At 39.3% G+C, this 22,835-nt stretch overlaps 1 protein-coding gene across 1 annotated transcript in view; it reads left to right on the top strand.

Moving 5' to 3' along the window:
* The window catches only part of LOC128374409 (potassium voltage-gated channel subfamily KQT member 4), a 44,933-nt gene that overhangs the window by 7,603 nt on the left and 14,495 nt on the right, over window positions 1–22,835 (top strand). The window contains exon 2 of the mRNA XM_053334670.1: window positions 22,411–22,501. Within this exon, the coding sequence (XP_053190645.1) occupies window positions 22,411–22,501 (91 nt within the window). The remainder of the gene's footprint in view (window positions 1–22,410; window positions 22,502–22,835) is intronic.

Raw genomic sequence — 22,835 nt, 5'->3', positions numbered from 1 at the left:
GAGGTTAAACAATTGTTTTAGCTCTAACACGTAAAAAAAAAAAAAAACTCAAAAAGATCAATAACTCATAATGCTGACACATATGCACAAGTTACCAGTCAAGTATTCAATTTTGAGGTACTTGCACTTGAGTATTTCCATTTGATGCTACTGTATATTTCAACCCCACTGCATTTCAGAGGGAAATATTGTACTTTCTACTCCACTACATTTATTTGACAGCTGTAGTTACTTTTCAGATAAAAATTTGATACAATGGACGCTATAACACACTTTTGTGGTTTCCAACTTTTTTGGCTTTTGACGTCTTACAAAATGCAGTGTGTATGTTGGGCTCACATATCAGCTGTCACCAAAAATTAAATATTAAAGAAGAAGTCCAAAAACTATCAGAACTGTTTTTTCTTCTTTCCTCTCCCATTGGTCATCTCCGGATCCCTCAGATTTATGTGATCATCATGTGGTCATCACATAGTCCTAGGTTGGGAACCACTGGACTAAACTAACTGGATATAAAGTAGTATAAACTAGCTCCACCTCCAGCAGCTACAACAGTAACATGCTGCTCTAACACTGATGCTTCAGTATTAAAAATGTTACATATAATAATACATCAGTCAGAGGGACCAAACCATTACTTTTACTGCAATGCTTTAAATACATCAAGCTCATAATATTTATGTATTTTTACTTAAGTATGGTTTTTCTTCTTAAGTAGGACTTTTACTTGTAATGGAGTATTTTACATTGTTGTATAAGTACATTTACATGAGTAAACAATCTGAATATTTCTTACACCACTGCAACTTACTAAGCGGTTGTAGGTAAATAAATGTGATTGCAAGAGCTGTGCTGACTTCGGTTTTAGGAATTTAGACAACCTTATATTGTTTTCATCAGTCGCTAAGTTGTTACAAATCTGTATCTCAGAAGCTCTTCTAAATACTCAGAAATTGTAAAGATTTTTAATGAACCTCTTGAAATAGTATTTAGAGTCTACTGTAAAAACACACCAACACTACAGCTCTGGTAATGCTTCTGTGATAGATTATCTGTGGCATTTCCTTTGATTTGAGTGAGGGAGGAACTAACATCCAGTCGAGCTGCTAATAAGATTAAGGCCAGAGTAACTGGATTGGGCAGGAACTCAGAGGAGATGATTTTGCAGGGCTCTGGCTGATTTTTGTTTTTGAGGACTTGAAAGACACAGTTTTGGAGACAGGCATGAGGTCAGGATCGAGTCAAGTTATCTTTATATGGTGCTGCTGTGCTTCCTGTGAGGGCAACAGTTCAATAGGGATATAATACAATTTTAAAAACCTGTTTAGAGGGACAAATAGATATTGGAAGTCATTTCAAAGATCTGTGCCTTAAAGGACTAGCGTGTACGATTTTGGGGGATCTATTGGCAGAAACAAAATATAATAATAATAATAATAATGATGTTTTAATTAGTGTATAATCACCTGAAAATAAGAAACACTGTGTTTTCGTTACCTTGGAATCAGCCCTTTATATCTCATGTTTTTATTGTAGCCCAGATTGGACAAACCAAACACTGTTTCTAGAGAGGGCCCTTTGTGTTTTTGTGTTTTGTGGCCACTGTAGGTTCTTCTACACACTAGCAATGGGAGGATGAGGCATTATCAGTTGGTTGTGATCTGTAGCTTCACCTCTAAATAACACTAAATCCTACAATCCTTTAATTCCCCCCTTTAACATACACCCAATTTTTTTTATTTTAAAAGCGCACAGTCTATAAAAGCCAAAAGTTGTGAATGAAAATAAGAGTTTGAGAGATTTCATTTATTGTTCTTTAAATGGAAATTTCCTTTCTGGCTGAACTTGACTACCAATCTGGTAACTGGGTAAATATTTAACTTACTTTATTAAATTACAATGACCATATCTCGTTGTTATCCTGATAGTTGTTTTGTCCTGTTTTAAAAATCTTCATGAACCCCCGTCCACCCGTCTCTTTACACCTGGCCTTTGTGTGTGTCAGAGTCCGCCTGAAGGTCTTATGTCAGGTGTGTCTCTTTCGGTGGTCTGTCACATTCTGCTTCAACTGCTTAAACCTCTTTGCTTTCCGCTGCTCGCTCACACCAGAACTGGGGCTTTATATATCTGTAGAGCTACTCACTACTTGCTAACACTGTTGTATGACGAAAAGGAAAAGCAGAGGGAGGAGGATGGAGCACAGAGAGCTTGATTTCGGTTGCTATAGATGAATGATTATGATGATAATTTGAAACTCTATTGATCCCCAGGAACATTCTCTTTCTGCTTTCCAGCCCCAGAACTGTAGAGATATCCTGTCTTGCTCAAGGACACTTCAGCAGGCCAGATGCTTGCTAATGGTGACTTGAATTGAAAGGTCCCATCCAGCAGGGAGAAAAAAAAGATTATGTCAGGAACATACAGTCTGCATAGAAACATTAGTTTAAAATGTAAAGAAAATGCTTTCATACCCTTCAAAGAAAGGACAGGCTTAGCAGGCTTGAAGATGTTTGTGCATGTGGAGAAAGAATCAGACAGAGGGGAATAGGAGTGAGTTGGAGAGAAGGGAGAGGTTAGTTGCTGTATTAATTTCTCCTTTCGGGGCAAAATGTGTTTCCTCAGGGAGGGAACTGTCTGTCCTGGGATGGCCAACCAGGAATCAAGTTTCTCTCAATATCCAGCCCTGCTCTGTGTGCTCACTTTCAGACAGGAACAGGACACACATTATCCCCATTAGGTGGGAAAACAAACCATTGTTGTTTATTTACTTGATTGTAAAGGTGAAATTCAGCATACATGTAACCTCACACATGCACACACACAAACATACAGACACACTGAGCAGAGACCTTGAGCCAGAGACAATGGTCCTGCTTCATTATCCTGCAGGTAGGTGATAAGTGGGGGTGTTGACACCCCCTAATCTGCAGTAATCTGTGTTTATGTAATGTTATTGTCGTTGGAGCAGCCCAGGAATCTTGTGGCATTTGGCCGGCAGGATCGAAGGGAAATGCCAAGAGTTTATTTTGACGATTCAAGAACCTCTAAACAAGCCAGGTCTGCTTTCACAGCCAGGAAAATACAGAGGCAGTCTTCCAGCTCCTCTCTGTATGTTAGTATTTAATCTTTCTATATCTCTGCAATAGGTAGCAGCAACAATTTCTTCAGAAGTGACGAATCTGCTCAAGTAGACGTACAACAATTTCTTGTCATAATCATTCAGTTAAAGAAAATCCTGTAGGTGAGGGATTGTGTTAATTTTTCAGGATCTTTGCTTGTGTATCACCAGAGTTCCCTGAAGACATAGTGTTATCCAAGCTGTAGACACATTTTGGTGTACACAGTGATGCTAAGGAGGTGTGATAATTCAGTTTGAAGATCTACATTTGACAGTAAATTGTTTGATTTATTTGTATGGAGTAGTTGCTGAAACATTAAAAGAGCCTGTTTTCTAAAGAAGATAAGTCCTGACTGAAGAGGGGTTTATACACACAGATGCAAATACAATCAGATGCATATTGAAATTAGATTTAATATTATTGATGTTAAAACATGTCCCATTGTTGCCCATCCCACCACTGCAAAAATGACTGGAAAAAGCAGTACACTTGCCATTGATTTGTGTGGAGTGATCAACATAACTTTCACTCTATCTCACTGCAAAAGTTCATTTGACACCTCTCTCTCTGATCTGGGAGCTTTCTCTTTTTGTCTGGTGCCACAGTTACAGCTACAGTTACAGCTACAACAGTTACAGCACTGCTTTCCCATGGCGTGTGTCACATCACATTTCCAGCTAAAAGAGAGTCAGACTTTACTGGCAGAGTTGTAATGTCACCCTGTGTAAATGAGTACAGTTGCTACGCCATTGAATATGTTGCTGTTGAATTCTTTTTGTATACAAAGGCAGATAACTGACTGCAGCTTGGGCACAGTGTCCCCTTCTGTACACCTACGATCCCCGGCAACTCAGTATGTTAACTGTTGACACATAGTCCACAATCAGTTGCTTACTGAGCCTCCATAATCCACAGCCATCTTTTATTTTACTGTTCAACAACAAAAAATATGATCCAGGACTTCAGTGAATATGGTGAGCATGGAGCTGTCTGTCCATCAAAGTCTTCAGAGTGAGATAGAGTGTTGAAGAGAGCTGGGCCTGTGTGTCGCCAATAACTGTGAAGACCATAAGGCAGGCTGAAAATAAATCAATAGCCTTAGTCCTGCCATTATCTCTCAGCAGCACACTTAAAGCCTGACCGTAATGGGTGGCTGCACCTGCAGGCCGCTGATTATCAGCAGATGTCGAATACTGTGGAAACTAACTCTGTAGCTAACCGTTGATAAGGAATTAACATGCTAGTTTTTACAAATCTTATCTCATTCACCGGTCTACAATATATGACAACAACTCTGAGACATTCAATGAAAAGTGATGTTGAATTCAAAGGTGAAAAGTTGAGAAACTGTTGCAAGAATCAGATATAAATCTAAATCTAATCAAAAGCTATAGGAATTACTTGCTTTAAAGAAGTCAGAGACTAATTATACAATTTAAAGGGGACATGTCATGCTGTTTGTGATTTTCTGTTATTCAAAGCCATGGCTTGAACCTGCTCTGAAGGCTTTGTTTGCAATGTTATCTCTACTTCGTCCTCAAGATGACGTCAGATTGTCCTACACGCCTACAAACAGCTGTCCATTCTATAGCCTTGGGGGGCTTGAACATGTAAGGACATATTTGATAAGCTTCCATTTCGAGTAAAGATCGAGAAAAAGAAGTGACATTGTTCTAGCATTGTTTGTTTATGTAGCCTCTCAAGCTGCTGAAAGTCAGATGCAGCTTTAGGAAGCTGGAGTGGGCTCATTGGCAGGGGGTCTCAAAAGATGTGAGTTAAAACAGCCAGTTTCAGACAGAGGCTGAACTGAGGAGAGTGAAGTGTAATGTAACTCCAATTATTAATCGTCAGTTGAAGTAAATCCTCTACTGCATTGTCATATTGATATACATTGTGATATTGTGATATTGTACATTTCCTTGAAAATCAATTGAGAAACTTTTCAAAAACTGGTAAAATAGCCTGCTTTTGGCTAATCTAGCAAATATCTGAAATAACAAGGTACTTAATCACATTGATTCAAAAAATAAAAATAAAAATCCGATAAAGCAGTCCTTGTTTTTGATTTGCATCATTGACCACAATTGCCTGACATACACTCAGAGATGATATTGGGCAAAATCTCTGATATTAGACAAATGTATATAATTGTAATATTAAAGGTTATTTATTGGATTTTTGTGAATTGTAGTGAATTGTAAAGTCAACTCAGATCAGCCTTTTAAATGTGAAAACAATGTAAAGGTGCATATTCAAACTGTTTTAAATTGTATATAAGCTTGAAAGCTATGTAAAAGTTGATTAAAAAATTGGCCTTAATTTGGTGTGTGTAAAGACTGATCATCTGTTTTGCACATGAGGTGGTTCCAGTCTCACTGGTGTGTTTAACGTCAAATAGCCTCTGTATATCAGACTGTGTCTCTCTGGGACGTTATTTTTCAGGTATTAGATTTTATTCTCTGTCCACATGTTTGTAACTTTACCCTATCAGGCACGTGCCCTGTGGGTTTCACTGAGTAGCTTTGGTATACCGTATATTCCAGGTTGAGGAGGCTGCATTACTGTGCAGGCATACCTGATGTGTTTACATGGATGTAGAGACACATGTACATATACAGACCAGGTTTTTCAGTCTACCTTTGTCAAGAGCTGCTTTACATCTCACTCACCTTTTAAAGTGAACCCTGTTTTCTCTCTTTTCCAGTCTTCTTCCACCCTCTCTTTTCACTCACTGTCTCTTGTTTCTCTCTATCCTGGGATACCCCAGGTCTCTGTATCTTTCGCCTATTGTCCCTGTCTGGTTGCACCCATATGCACAGCCTGGCTTAAGTGTTGTTAAGATCATTTTAATTTATAACGGCAGTCACTATAAACATGTGAGGAAGCAGCACCATGGAGACGGAGCTCAAACAAAATCACAATGTAGGACAGTATTTATAAGGTCTGCCTGGCCTGCACAAAGCCCTTTGCAGTGTGTATATATGTGTGTCTATGTATGTGTGTGCGTGTCATTGCTCATGCGGCTGAGTGTGCATACTGTCAAAAAAGGTCTTGATTGGCGTGTGCACATTTGCAAAATGTGTGTGCAGTCATGCATGTGTAGGTTTATGGAAATTGCTTGTGTGTATGTGTGTGTGTGTATATGCCTGGCCAGTGGCATTGTGGGCAGAGCATAAACAATAATCAAATGTTAACGATGGAGCCATAATTACGCAGGCTGCCTGCCACTCTCATGAGATTGTTTTTCCTGCATTCTGTCCCCTTCTGCTCTAAAATGTCTTACTTGCACATTTGCATCTCTAAATCTCAGTGTCATTTCCTCTATTCCTGCGTGATGGCTATGTTTTCCGTTCCTGCTACTGTAAAATGCTTCCCCGGTCTCGTATCTTTGTCTGTGCTTTCTCTCTCTCTGGACTGCATTTGTTTGTCTTTATTCTTTTGAGCTGCTTCTGCTTCTGTTTCTCCTCATACTTTCATCCTCTGTCTTTGTCATTCACTTTCTCTTGATTACTCATCTTTTGACGTGATATCATGTCAACAGACATTATTATGAGCAGAGGAGGAGGGAGAAAAACTTTGTCCAAAAGTCATCCGGCCCTGTCCTCCAAGACTGCTTTATCTACTGCTGCTTCTGTTTGCTGCTCTGGTGACATGAATACAGTCCTTTTTTACAACTGATTGAATATAATGAAAGGTTATAGATGAAGAAGAGGCTTTAACTGATGTCAAAACATGTTTTGGTGTAGAAACTACAGAAATGTATTAAGGCCAAGTGTGCAATACAAACATAAACGTAAGCCTCTCAAATCAGACTGTGTTCATATTTGCTTGTTGTGATGTCATGTAGGAGTCCTGCCTGACTTTATGATTTTTTAAAATTTCCTTTCTAAAAAACACAGTTGCTAACGTTGCTGCACAATAGCAAACAGTAAATATGTTCCTACATGACGGCAACCATGTTCATTCTGCAAGTATATGTGCGTGCGCATGTGTCGTGGGCCCTCTGGTCTCCTCTTGGCCCTGAGATTAAAGCAATGTCAGCAAGTGTGTGATGAGACCTCACAGACGATACCTCATCTCTCTCTCTTTTCCATTCTGGCTCTCCTCGTCTCACTGTCCCCCCGTCTGTCCAATCTATTATTCAGCCACCTCTTTCTGTCTCTTGTCCACTATTTTTTCCTCATTATCTATCTCCCCCTCTCTGTCTGACTGATACTCACTCATTGTGGTCATTGCTACTCTTCCTGCTTCCTATACTTACTGTACTATTTTCTCTCTCTCTTCTTAGGAATCTCTTTCTTTCACTCTTTGCTACTCATCAGAGGTCAATCAATCATTTTGGTCCCCGATGGCCAGACCCTTTGGTGTCCTGTGACGTGTGAGCCATGTCCTGTGTCCCAGAATGCACTTCAGACAAGGCCAATAAAACAAAGTGGAGTATCAGGAATAAATATACAGTGGTTGGACAATCAGGCATAACTAACCCAATTGAATCTAAACACTGAATCTAAATCTAAAAATGACATGGGTCCAATCACAGCAAGTGTTTTCAGTTTGTTTTACTACTTGTCTTATTTTTCTTAAGGTCAGCAAACAACACATTTGTGCATCACAGTCTGCAGTCACAGTCAGTATCCATCTATAAGAGCATGGGAATTTCATTGTTCCCATTCTAATCAACCAACAGTAACTACCAAACTGCATAAGGTAAATACCCAAATGTAAACTCAAAAATCGATATTAAATTAAGATATGTCAAAATCCCAATTTACTTTCTTATAAAGTCTGGTAATGCTGTCATATCTCCTGTGGGATAAAATAACCAGAATTTAGTATGTGCTCTCTGTGATCACATACTGTACTTTTTTTTTGCACAGAGAACAAATAACTAATTTGTAGCACTTTGGAAAATCACTAGTGACAATCACTTGTTTTTTGTAATGTAAACCCTGTTTACATTACAAAGTTATCTACTGTGAATTTTATTGGATGACATTGCACTGCTGTCTGGTAATATCACACAGGGCAAAAGTCTATCTGAGCCTTAGTGTGGAATGGATAGTCTTAACAGTAACGCATGTCGGCATCATATAGTGCAGACAACAATTGGTGCCAGTAGCACAATCTGGATAAGGCATTTGGACAGAATAAATATGGCAAGATAGACTGAAGGGACAGCAGAGAATAGCAACCAGGATGAGAATTAAGAGGTCTGGGCTGTGAGAGAGCAGGGTGAGATTCAGTAGATGAATGAATAATTCAGAAGAGTATTATCTCTCCGCTCTCATCTGCCCTTCCACTCCCTCGCCTGTCACCTAATTGGTTGTAATGAGTTAAAGAGGGGAGCGGGTGTGGCCCACAAGTGGCCCACTCTGATCCTGGCTCTGCTTCAGCTACACCAAAGAGAGAAGGAGGAGAGGCAAGACACAGGGGAGTAAGGAAGCAAGTTAGGGTAAGAGTGGGAAAGAAAGGAATAGGGTGAGAATATAATGACAGGGAGCAGAACATAAGTTTAAAGGGGCCCTTTTACGCTTTTTCTTATTTTCAATCATATATATATTGTTACAATGCTGAATGTTCGTATTAAATATGTGACACGTATGTGTCAAATAATATTACAATTTTTTAGAAGTAATCATTGTGAGCAAAAAGCACAGGCCTCAGACTGCTCTGAACTCTTGGTTTTCAATTATTTTTTCTACTTTCAGCCCAAGCCAACGTCGGCTTATGACAAATTCCTTTATATCCTCATTTACTTCACGCACAGCGTGCAATTATTCATTATTAATTTACCGTCAATTCTTCACTATAAAAGTCTCCTGTCACTTAAAAGCTTTTAATATGAGGCAGTAAAGCAGGAAATGCTAGGTTTGCATCAGCGACAACTTGATATAACTCTGATATGGCTGCTCCTCAGCATGCTTCTGGAAAGCTGGCCAGTCAGAACAGAGTGGGCTCATAAGAAGACAGGAGCTAAGACTGCCTGTTAAAAGACAGAGGCTGAACTGAGGAGCTGTAGAATGGGCTTGTGTAAAATGAATAGGGAGTTTTTTTTTTACTGTGAATCATGCAAAGCTACTCTTGTAGAGTCCCAGAATAAAAATATAGAACAGGAAATGAGCATAATAGGTCCCGTTTAAACCAAGTGTTGACGTCTGCAGTCTCATGTGGGAGTTGTGTTTGAATATCTAATCCAGTAACATTAAGGAGGGACTTGGAAAGTTGACAGAATGTGTAAACTGAACAAATGCTCTTTATCCTGCTTCATGTTTTTGTTAGCCCTCAGGGGGATATGTGTGTTGGAGGAAATGAAGTGACACCACATTATACGTTGGAAGATATATTTATGACCCAAAATTCAGGCAAACAGAAGGCATGTCCAGACATTGACAACATGCTTTCTGTACTACATTAGGTAAGCGAACAAGGGTCAACTGTTTTTACAGAGTTGTACAGTTCAGAGCTCTACCCTTTATCCGACTAGAAAATACACCCTATGTTATCTGTGCTCTTTTGCCTACTGTCTTGGATTGTGATATTGCTCAATATGCAAGGAGTAAAAAAAAAAAAATCTAGCTCCCCAACTCTAAATACTCAGTACTGGCTGACAAGTTTGGTTTGTGGCTATACTATAGGTGCAGCTCAGGAAGTAGTGGTGGAAAATGGCAACAGCGATGTGATTGTGTGGTATGTTTGTGTGGAAGCTGATGGTGTTTGCAGGACTGCACTCAGTGGTGATGTAAGCCACTGCACATGGCTCTGGACACTGATCTTAAAATTACACTGAACATAAAGACACTGACAGTTACACAAAGACAGACACACAAACATTTAGTTTGACTGGGAGGGAGAGCAGCACCCAAACTGGACTAAGGGGTAACACAGTGCAGCCCCACCATGTGATGTGACCTCGGTACCAGCGTTCAACTTAAATAACAGCAGAGATAATGTCAGTGGACAGATAGCGACCTCAATGTGGAACACCCCGACAGCTACTGCATATCTATCCCATGCCAACACAGGAATCACCATCAAAGAAGGAACTCCAGCCTCAGGGTCACGAGGTCACTGCCATGGTAACCAACTGACAACAGACAAGTGGTGACAGTTTGCTGTTCATGCACATTTGAGAGTTTCTGTGTTTTTAGTTTTTAACATTTGTGTGTGTGTGTGTGTGTGTGTGTGTGCGCAGATGTTTGTTAAATTACTGTTGGGCTCAAGGTGCAGATCAGTTGTGATGTCTGTCCATGTCAGTAAATGATAGTTGTCATACTAGTGCCGGACTGATAAACTGATGGGACAGTATATCAGTAGATATTCCCTTGAATAGATATTTTACTTTTGGCACATATGTCAGCTGAAAAGTAACAAGATATTGGTGTGGCTGGGGGTCTGGGATCTGTGCCATGTGGATGCGACATTCCCAGTTCAGATCCGATTGCGGACCATTATAGGATTTCCACTCCTATCAAAAAAAAAAGAGGCAAACACCACTCTATTCAGGTAGGAGAAGATCATAGATCATTCTTGCACAGTGATCTTAGACCTCGGTATTAGTAATGGTGACCTTCACATTACTGCACCATTACATACTCCGTAAATCCTGTCAGCTCCTCGAGATCCGCTGACCACTGGTGTTGTGTGTGACCCCAGCTCATACTCCTCTCCTCAAGTGCTGGGCCAATCCCATTACCATGAGTTCAAATGTTACAGCCACCACTTTCTTTTTGCTGTTTCTCAATCCTCGTGAGCTGCCCCCGACCCTTTGTTATCCATCACTGGAGATCCCCACTGCCATGGTAACAAAATTAGACCTGCCACAGAGTAATGATGATCGGCCTGAAATTCAGTCGTAACCCTGGTCGGGGGGGGGGGTTTAACAGGGTATGTGTTGGGTGGTGGAGGGCTCACATCCAATAAATGTCTGAGAAGTCACATGGTTGAGCCCTGAATGCTACTGGAGTGTCTTCTGATTTTAATTTTCTTGGTATTTTTGTAATGTTAGAAAAACATGTACGGAAGCACCAAGATGTTCTTTTGGCCATCTTTTCACCATCTTTACTCTCAACAACGATTCTCTCCAGCCTGCAGATCAAAGCTGTGTGAACATAGATCGTGCTCGCAGCTTAAAAGGTGAAACATCAGCGTTACACAAGCACACTGGTGGCAGCTAGTCTGCTTGTGTGGCAGCCCATACAGCTACTAAAGGGTTTGTAGACTCTGTGCTAATTGGCTAGCTGGCGCTAACAATACCACAGCTAAATGTCAGAGCTCTCTCAGCACATTGCCTCAACCGTCTCCGAGCTCTGTATGGTACACTCCAGTGACAACCAGTCCATAAGCAGCAAAGAGCAGGAATCGGAGTGCAGTGAAGTGTGAGGTTGAACACATGGGTCAACGCTTACATCTAATTATAAGCTCACCAAGGTCTTTATGATGGTCACCATTTCCTCCAGCTAGTAGACAACTGATGTCAACATTGTGTGTGTAAATCACACATGGTTTAATTTTCCCACACACTTTCCCCCCGTAATCACGTACATTTTCTATAATTTATTTGAACAATTTCGCACTGAATTGTTCTGATGTCATAAACCCCATCCCACTAGGTCAAAGCACCACTAATCACCAAGAAATTGTGTGCAATTACTATTAATCCTGTTCCTGACAGACAATATAGACACACACACATACACACAGGCTTGTGCAACCATCATGAATTTATCTGTCCTCTGTGGTTACACTTTCATTTTGCTCCATTTACTAGTTAGATATGTGACCACACTGGGCATATTTCTTCCATTTCTAACCATCTGGACCACATATTTGCACAGAATCATGTCAGTGAGGCACAAGAAACTACCAATGAGTCAAGAAACACTTGAAATACTGCTTAATTATTATTTAATGAGTCAGGGGCAATGATTTGGTGGGGAGGGTGCTAATGCAGCAGACTTGAAGGATGAAATGTAGATGAACACTAACATAAGGCCAAATAATTGTAGTACATTCCTGGATATTATGCAGATGTCACTATTATTGTTTACACAATTAAATTATACTAAGTTCAAAGTCAGGTCATTTGTGGTTTTTCTCTCAAAACAAGTGAAGGGTTTGCAATGAATATCAGCTTTTCCTGCAACATTTTTCTTGATACTAGAGTCCTGCATTCCAAGATAATGCCTTGTTTCAAAAAGATAGCCACAAGTGAAAGTGCAGTGGAGGCCGTAAATGCCCCTGGAGACAGCAAGGTCACATCCTCTGTATTTTCTTCAGCTTTTAGCAATGTGGAATATAGTCTACAGTGCACATTGTGTACCTAAAAGTTTCACCAAAATGTATATAAACATAGTGCCTGTGAGAGTGTGAGCATAGTGCTAGTTGGACATTGTTCTGAGGAATAAGAAACGCTGCTCGAGGTTTCAGTCTGCTAGACATGAATTAAGTTGTACAATATGCCATCTGACAAAGATTAAAAACAACAGTGTTTTAAAAAAAAAAAAAAAAAAAGCATTTCAATACTACTGTTACACTTACACAAATGAAATTCTCTCATTGCATTTAACTTTTTTATAGACCTTGTGAAAAAACCCAGTGTAATCAAATAAATGAGAATATTTAAGAGGGGAGTGTGTGCTCAAGTGTTTTGTGGTCTAATTATTCCAAAATGATTGCATTTGGATACCTTAAAACTAGACTAGGCTGGAAACAGGCTTTAAAATATTGGTGTTGGGAATGTCACAAATGCCTAATTTTCTCAAAGAGTTACTGAAATGTGTCTTTGTATTCGGTATGAATCACTGAACTCACAGCAACTGGTGAAATGACTCCAGGAGCACTGCAACCTTAATCCAACCTAATCTATTTACTCTGTCACACATACTAATATGAAAGTGAACAGGGTATGGGACGTTTCTGTGCGAGTGAGAGCTGGGAACAATCGTCCAGAGAAAGGAAGAAGTCTTCTGTTTACCTGATGTTTTATGCAACTAAAAGAGTAGTTTCAATGAATCAAAAGCAGAGAACAAAGGACTCAATTATGATGTGATGTAACATTGGCTGAGCAGGAGAGCAGGCACTGTGTGTGAGTGTGTGTGTGTGTGTGTGTGTTGATGACAGATACTTTCATGACTGCTGTAACTGGGAGTGACATTCTCCAGCAAGGAAAATGTATCAGTCTAATTGGCACTCTGTTTGAAATGCGTCATCTGCAGACAGACAGTGGAACAGCATGGCAGTATGTGTGTATGTGTCTGTGTGCGTGTGTGAGAGTTTGGTCTGGTTTAACAGAGGGTGTGTGTCTGCCATGGAGAGTGTGCAGAGCTTTTTATGTGTGAAGAGACCATGTATGTAATAAAGCAGATTATTTGTGCAGAAGTGTCAGGTAGCGGTTGCTTTTAAAGCAAACTACCATGGTTGAACCTGTGTAAGCAGTGTGAACAACTCTTTCTCTCAGCTATGTAAATAATTGATCTTGTCATGTAATATTGTTGAAAGTTGTGGCGTTCAGAAGGAAACAAAAACGTTAATCTCATTTTTACCCTCTCATGTCAGGCCCCCCCCCTCCTTTCACTTCTCTCTTGCATGCACCAGCCTCTGAATTGCTCAGTCAGCTTCTTTCCTTATGAAAAACCACTTTGCATCTCGTATTTGTTTGTGGGTTGGGTTTCTGTTCCTCCTTTGAAAAGTTTGCAGCCCCAGAAGAAGGAGGAGGAACTCTGCAGCCTACCTGCACACATTTTACCCGCAGTCGCTATTTAAGGAGAGTGAAATGCTATTAATATCGTTCTACTGTTTCCACCTTTCTCCTCTCTTTCTCCTCTCCCTCCCTCCTCTTCCTCTGCTGACGACATTCTCACTCCTCTTTCTCACTCTCTTTTAACTGGCTGACTCCTAGGGGTGAGAATTGACAAGATGTTATTGATACCAATGCCATTATTGATTCTGTTTATTGGCCCCTTATTGACTCCTGATCAATTTTCTGTGTGGAAAAAAAGTAGCTGACTGTAGCTTGAGAGCTAGCTGTCTGTCATCATCTAAAATAGATAAAATGAGAGAATATGTGTGCAGCATTCATTGTCATACAAGTTTTCTTAGTCAAAGCCTGCCTGTGTGGCGCTAATGTTAGAATAATATTGGATATTTACCCTCATTAACGGATATGCTGCTTGGTTGAAAAGCAGTGCTACATGTGCATAGTGTCAAATTCAAATACATGGCATTCCTGTAATTTTAGCCCATGTTACGTAGTAAGATGTTTCAGAATATTGTTGGTGTTTCCACCCTTACCAGAAATGATCTTTTTACAGACATTACAACTAGTACTGTTGTTATCTTTCTTCATGAAATGAAGCAATAGTTTGGACTGCTCCTTCCTGTCCTCCATGACTCCTTCTTGTTGGAAGTTTCCAACTGCGTAGGCGCATGAGTTTAATGTCATTGTTTTGCAATGTGCAACCTTCATACATTGATAAAAGGAAATGACAAGCATGGAGGCATATGATTCCCAATGGATCGGACAATTTGGAACTGGTTCCCAGCTGGACCCGCTTGATTCCTGTCCCTAATTACTCCAGTCCTGGACAGTCCCTTTATTGTTTTTTTTCTTTTACTGCGGCTTAGCTGCTGCTAGCATTGTGAATGCTGTACTCACACTTTGTAAACACTGTAAAGGTGTGAAGGGCTTACATTTCCAAGGTGACATTTGACATTGGTTCACATACATGTCCGTCAGCTGCTTCTATATATAAATCTCATGTTCTAATTGAGCTTTTTCCATTTGTTTGAGCAGGTCTATAAGTTTACCTGTGTATGCCCTTGTGGAGGGTATACTCAATAACTAGATGTTGCGCGTGTGTTCTCTTTTTGTTTGCGTGTTTGTGCACCTGCCCACGTGCACAGTTTGCAGGTCAATGCTTGAAAGCCGTCGTCAGAGCTTCATTGATTTGGGCTGGCGCCGCACACACACACACACACACATGCACTAACACTTCATATGCACCGGTATGCACACATGTGTCCAAGCTTCACACAGAGTGACATGACCCTAGGGCTCTTTTGGTTTATTCGTCCTAGTTTGACTTTTTCCCAGCATCCCCAGCCTGTTTTTCTTTCTCTTCACAACAATCATCTATCTTTGCATCTCTGAACCTCGGTTTATGTTGTTCATGTCTTTTTCTTGTCTTCCCTCTTGGTCGTCTTCATCACCCTGTCCTGACCCCCCCCCCCCCCCCCCCTCCTCCCTCCGCCTGCTCTGTTGAGTGTAACTGATAGCTGCTTTATCATCCAGTGGCAATTGAATCAAAGGTGCATTCTCCCACAGTCCAGATCTGCTTCTATCTGCCAGGCACGCTGACTGGCACAGAGTGGACCTCATAAACACACACACACACACACACACACACACACTGATTTACAAAGATCCCAAATAGTGGCCACTAAATTGCGTGCACAGTGCAATAGATTGCGCGTTTCGTTTGCTTGAGTTTTGCGGGTGATCTATATTATATTGTATTATTTATAGACCAATTACCATCAGAAAAATTACCTTCAGGTTTGGTAAATCAGAATGTGTGTGTTAAATAACATATTTGCATTTTCTCCTCCCTGTATTTTACACACTGGGGTTGAAACGCCCCACATTGCATATTCATTATGGCAAACGTACTAAATGGACAGCACGTATTATCTTGCACAGTTGAAAGACGCAAACCTCAGTGCACTGCGTTAGTAAATCAGCTTGCACATTTTTTGTGGGTGATGTCAAGTTTGCTCACGTTTTTACCCACACAGACCTTTAGTAAATCAGGCCCATAGTGTAATGCAGCAATACACAATATAATATATGTTTATTAGCACTGGTTTATTACCCCCTATTTATCACACTAAAATATTTTCACAGTCCAGACAAAGTAATGTGAGATCTCCCTTTTCACTAACGTTTGCTTACAGGAAAACAGCAGTAAAAGCACCCTGCTTATCATCCATTAAAAGCAATATGGTTGCGCTTTTACACTGCTGTACACTTATTTGTTGTCTGCTCCACCAGCAGCCAAATGACTATCTGGAGCTTTACAGTTCAAATTGTGTGTGCTTTATACACAGAGAGCAGTTGTGATGTGTAATAGTGGTTGGTTAGAGTTTCTGGGGACAGATACCTAGGATGTGAATAAAGTTGTTTAGATGAACATGCAAAGAGTTGTGGGTGCTCCTTCTTTTTCTTTTTTTTCTTTGTATGTCTTACTGTGCTTGCATTTTTCTTGATTCTACACAGTGTCCACGAGACAAATTACACTGGGCCGGCTTTTGGAGAGAAGTCAGATATTCTGAGAATATAGCAGCGCATGCATAATTCTTTGTAAAAGTTCTGGAGCAATTACTATTGCAGACAGCCTTACAGTAAACCTCCTGAGTGGCTGACTTTCATAAATTATTTATTTCATTATATCAAGAGAGTCACTCTGATTCGCCACAGTAAATGTGGTGCATCTACACATTGATATGCCCATTCATAATGCTTATGATGAGTCAGGCATCCTTTATCCTCTACTCACCCCTGACTGGCCACATGCCCAAGCTCGTTGTAGTGGATGAGACACTATCCTTTGTTGTAATTTTTACCTCTAAACAAATACTCCTAATTGATAAATCCTTTGTGATGTCATATTATTTAATACACTTGGGGCCTGATTTACTAAAGGTTAGCGTGTGTAAAAATGTGCGCAAACTTGACATCACTCATACCAATGATATGATTGGTCAGAGTTTTCACAGAATATTATGAGAATGGAATAATGATGAGTTTCTATGCCTGGTGAATCTCTCTAACATTTTAGAGTGTCATTACCTTATTAATAGCATTTTAACCTAAACAAAAAATGTGTAAAAATGTAACATAGGTAAGGGTAGCTTTAAAGCAGGATTTTTGCTTTTCTTTTAAAACTGCAGTGTCTGGAGGAAAAATCGAGATGACAAAAGACGAGCAGCAGCACATTTCAGGTCTTTCTGTGTATCTGAGTTTACAGTAAGGTGATGTCCGAAGCATTTAATGATAGACTGTCTCTATAACCCAGCTATGGACACGTTGCTGGCTGCTGCAGCAGCAGTGGAAGTCGACGCTCATTTAGAGTTGTGGTTTTTAGTTTTTGTGCGAAGTGTTTGGAGGTGTGCGCGCTTGGGTGGATTTAGTGGCTACTGAATGCTTTCAAAATAAAATTGCGTCTTAAATGATTGATGTCTGATCCATGTTTTAATTTTGCATCGATGCTATTGGTTCATTGCTCATTAAATTGCTGTATTGATGTAGATCGATGTATCTTTACACCCCTAATAGATAGTGTGGGTTTCCATTCATAAATAATAAATGAATCAATAAAAAAAGTGACCCTCTACCTTAAAAGTCATGAAAGTCATGACTTTAAAAAAAATATATAAATGTATTTATTAGTTTTTTTGTTTGCAAATTACAGCAAATCAAACAGCAAGTCACTATTCCATGCAACAAAGCAAACTTTTTCTCCCCGTTCTCCCTCCCATCCCCTCTTCCCCTCACCAAATAAGTATAAGAAAAATGGATTAAAACAATAAAAATAAAATAAAAAATAGAGCAAAAGAAAAAAAATTGAATAAATAAATAAATAATGCTGATAACAATAGAACCCTGGATATGGTATACAGTATATACATGACCGCATGGACACAGATATACATACATATACACACATATTTAATACAATAGGGTTGTCTGTATTTTCCCTCAGTCTTTTCCGATCTGCTGAATACAAAAACAAGTGCAGTGGTAAGCTAGGCCTCACCGAGCAGGATTCCAAGTCTATCCAGGCAGGGGTGTTTTCAGAAGAGAAGTAAAACATGATGTACCACAAGATGTTTGGGCACTGAAGGCCTCCTCGGTCATATGGTAGATATATTGAAGATAAACGTAATCTTGGACGTTTATTTTGCCAAATAAAGTTGGTAAACAATTTTCTAGTTCTAGTAAACAAGGACGAGGGAGGGGGTAGGGGGATGTTTTGGAATAAATAAAGGTATTTAGGAAGGATGTTAATTTTTAGGATATTTATCCTGCCAATCATTGATATTGGTAATGATGTCCAGCATTCTAGAGATAGTAGTAGTTTCCTGCAGTGAGTCATAGTTTATTTGAGAAATGTTGTTCATCTCAGGGAACATTTTTATACCCAAATATGTGAAATTATCTGTAGAGTTAAAGGAAGAGACATGAACATTGCCATTTATCCTATCTGATTTATTAAGTAACATTATAGAAGATTTTGAGTAATTAATTTTGTATCCAGATATTTTTTCCAAAGGTTTCAATAAGATCTATAAGTGCTGGAATGGACACGACCATTCGACACAGTTAGGGGTGTAATGATACATTGATCTACATCGATACAATGAGCAACGAGCCAATAGCATCAATCAAATTGAATCAAAATCGTATGGTGACAGACTATTATATATTATATCAGCAAACATCGAATCGTTGTGAAGAAACCTGTGATTTACACCCCTGCTAGAAGTATCATATTAATATCCTCTTTGGTATACATTCACTTACTTTTTGAATAACACAGGACAGTTTTTGCAGCCAAAATGTGAGTTTGGCAGGTGTGATTTGTGAGGTCTGTCTGTGTGTCTTGTGATCTGAATGAAATGAGGTTTATGGGGTTTGTTACATGACACCCAGCAGAAATCTACTTTGTGATTACGCAAACTGGCTGCATAAACAGATCCGGAGAGCTGTGTTGGCAGTAACTCATTGCAGTGTTTTGCAGTTAGTGTGCAGCATGTAAGCGATAGTATTATATTCAGGTAAATGCAGAGTTGCTTTCATAACTTGTTTCTACGGGAATGTTGTGTCTGCATTTTGTAAAAGCCAAGCTGTCGATCCAGCTATCTGTGCTGTAACTTGTTTCCTGCCATAAAGCACAAGTCAATGAAAGAAACCACCTGAGATGCTGCCCCAACTAATCTCCTCTTTATGGAAATACACACAGCTCTTTGAGTTAATTGAGGGGAAAAAGACAGACGGTTTAGTCAGCACATTACTCAGTTGATGAACGACCAAAATGCATTGTTAGCAGAGAGTCATCTGAAGTAACTCTACCATGGCTGAAGCACAAACTGTGGCCAGTTGCACGCATCACTGGGCTGAGAAATATACAGTAGTAATTTGGGGGTGTCTGTTTATTCATGCCTGGTGTCCAGTGTCTTCCTAGCTGTCTAAGATGTACTTTATCTTACTTACTATTTGGAGCGTCTCACCATTTGGAAATGTGGCCAGGCAGGCAGATGAAAACAAAAACAGCTGGAGAAGTTGCTCATTCAGTGACTCCTCACACATGTCATGTTTTCAGAGAGAGATGGAGAAAATAGACAATACCTTCAGACTTGTATTAATATTTAATGAGATATTTGCATTAAGAGACATGCCCTTTGAATATATCCTGTGGTCAATTCAAATCAATGTGTAAAGCTAACTGGAGATGTATGATGTAGGGACTAAGGCCAGACTAACATATGAGTTATTATGAACTGAATAAATACAGCTTTATTCCCATGTAAATCTCTGTGTGGCTTCAATGATGTATAGCCTTTATACATTTTGGATAGACTACACGCCACACACTTCTGTATAGCAGCTGTCCTACACTGCTTTGTTCTCTGACATACAGACATATTTTAAAGCAGATTTTTAATGTGAGCACATAAAATTAATTTCATTTCACACACATTAGCCCAGTGAGAGACTTGTTGATCGCATTACTAACTGAAGAGAAAGGCCATCATTGTGTTAGGCCATGAGAATTGGTTTAGCCACCAACAAGTGTTCTGTAACTTTGGGCTCTGACATCTAGACCAGCTGGACCAGCAGCTGCCACCTGGCTAATCCTGCCTAGCTGCTCTGGATTCACATGGCACACAGGGCCGGTAGGCAGTGGTGGTGTGTATTTGTGTGCAACATTTTCTGACTGTTCCCCAGATGGCACAGATTGTTAAAGTGCTGTGGTCATTTCTCTGAGCTGCTGGGTCTCAGTGTAGGTAACCTAGTGGCAATGCTTACTTATTTATAATTGTTGAAAATAAGTACTTTCACTCTTATGTTAATGAGAAAAAAGGTACTTAAAATACACAGTTCTTTCTTTTTCTGTCCATGATTTAAGTCACAGAAAAGGTATTGTGGATACAACTATAAGATCACACTGTGATACAAAAATATAGGAAATGCAAAATAAACACAGGAGAACTGTATGTATTACACAATGCACATTATTCTATGTTTTAAAGCTTTATTGTTTGAGTTTGTATTAGCTCTTTTAGTTGCCTTGTTATGTTTATTCTTGTATGGTGCTGGTATGGGTTAGGATTAGGGTAAAACTTACTGTATCCAACATGTGATACAGTATGTATATCAAGAGTCAAATATGGATTTGTCCCAAATTAATTAATTAATTGTACTGCATTCTTCTTAATCATTGTCTGGCCTGTTCTCATACAGTGCTTGACAGATGAAGAAAATAAAAAAATGGTGTTAGAGTTTGCAACATGATTTACAACACACATCTCCCTCCTCTCTCTGGTAAATAGTTCCTTTTAATCTCCCTGCCGACAGTTCCACTGAAACATCCAACAATGACTTTTTCCGACGGTTAAGTGAAACAGACAGCCGCCGTCGCCACATAAATGCCACAGTTTTCTTTTCAGGAGCAAACATAAAAGATAAATGTTTTTACTTTGAAGTGAGGGTTAATACATCATCTTAACTGAGGAAAATCATTTTGAGCTTCAAGAAATATTTACAGTTTGATGGGTAGTTAAGACTCTGTTGCCAAAAAGATTTGACCAGGGAACTCTCTGTCTTTAATTTTCACTAAAGAGGAAATCACATCATATATATAACAGCCGTGTGTGACAGTATGTGATAATAGTGTCATTTGTTTAAAGAGATGTTGTACAGACCTTCAAGTCTGCAGAAAAGATCATGTACATTCATGTTGCTCTCCTCTTGAACCAGAGTTAATGATGGAGATTATCTAGTGGAGACATCTCACTCCACAGTATCGCAGAACAGATTAAATGTTTATACGAACATGAGACACAATTCGCCGGAATTTATGTTGTGTTTTATTCTTAAGTAGTTCTCAAGCTGAAGTGGCTATTATTTCTACAGGACAGTCAATTCTGTCCCTGCAGGATTTCAGCAACCTATTCTTCCTTTTAAAGAAGAGGGATTCATTTCAACTGTTCATTTTCAACATTACTTAAATGTTGCTTCAGGTTAAAAACATTTCTCTTCTCCTGTGCTTATGATTGAGCTCTTTTAAAGCACTTTACATTTTAATCTTTCATTTGCACTCTATGTCCTTTTAATGATTATAAAGCTAATTTATTATTTTATGCTGCAATCTTATATTTAATGCTCTATTCTAGCATTTTATTTATGTCTTTCTATTTTTCTGTACTTTGTTTTTATTATGGGTGTGTGTGTGTGTGTGTGTGTGTGTGGGGGGGGGGGGGGTTAATTGTATGTTTTAATGTTTCTGTTTTATGTAAAGCACATTGAGTTGCCATTGTGTATGAAATGTGCTATATAAATAAAACTGCCTTGCCTTGCCTTGCCTTCAACCAGTTGAATGTGCTCTGTTTTATTTATGAAACAGTTGACATACCAAGTATACCAAAAAAATATTTCTAGCACTTGAAGGATAAATCTGACAATATTCTATGTGGTTGTTAGTCAAGAAATTACATGACAAACACCAAAAAAGTATGAATTAAGTAAAATAAAAATAGTAAAAATAACACACACAGCAGTACATTTCCCTCAGTAGGTCAAATCAGTAGGTCTTTTTATCTAATCTAAGTATTCATCACTTTTAAATAGAAGTAAATTGATTAAAATATGTTGAACAGCATGATAGCTGACATAAAATCCAATACAGTTAATACTTTCAAAATAAATAAATAATGTATATCAGTACTATTCTTATATAAGTTTTTTAAAAGATATACAGTGTGCCTCTGACTCAGCATGCTGTGCTCTTATTGTGTTATGGATCAACAAACGGTTTCCTGTATGTGTATTTGCAATTTTGTTTTCCCCTCTTGGTTAATCACGCAGAGAGTGAACAAAAAAAGTATTTAATGAGTTTTATTTAGTTCAATTGTTTTTCTCTGATGGGATTAATATAACCCAGGAGTCTTCGTACTTCTAATATGTGTGTTTAGATTTTTGTTTACTGACCTGTGTGTGATGTGTGTGTTTCAGTTTTCTGCTGGTGTTCAGCTGCTTGGTGTTGTCCGTGTTCTCCACCATCCCCGACCACCATAAGTTTGCCAATCAAGGCCTCTTCATCCTGGTAAGACCCCACCATCACACTCACACACACACACACACACACACACACACACACACACACACACACACACACACACACACACACACACACACACACACAGAAAGTACACACTGACTACTTCAGCGTCCATTTCCGTTTGATACTCTGTCCTTTTACACACACTATCTCACTTACTGCAATGTATCTGTATTTGCTTGCGTACGTGTTATTTTGTTTGCTGCTGGAGACACAGACAGCCATGTAAGCAGGTGGAAGGATTCAGGTGTTGTTGACTGCGCAGGAAACCACAGACACACTCCACTAATCCTAATAGCTATCCCATAATCTCCCCTCT

The sequence above is a fragment of the Scomber japonicus genome, chromosome 15 (genome assembly GCF_027409825.1).
Source record: "Scomber japonicus isolate fScoJap1 chromosome 15, fScoJap1.pri, whole genome shotgun sequence".
NCBI classification, from domain to species: domain Eukaryota; kingdom Metazoa; phylum Chordata; class Actinopteri; order Scombriformes; family Scombridae; genus Scomber; species Scomber japonicus.
This window is presented reverse-complemented; position numbering and strand designations above follow the sequence as displayed.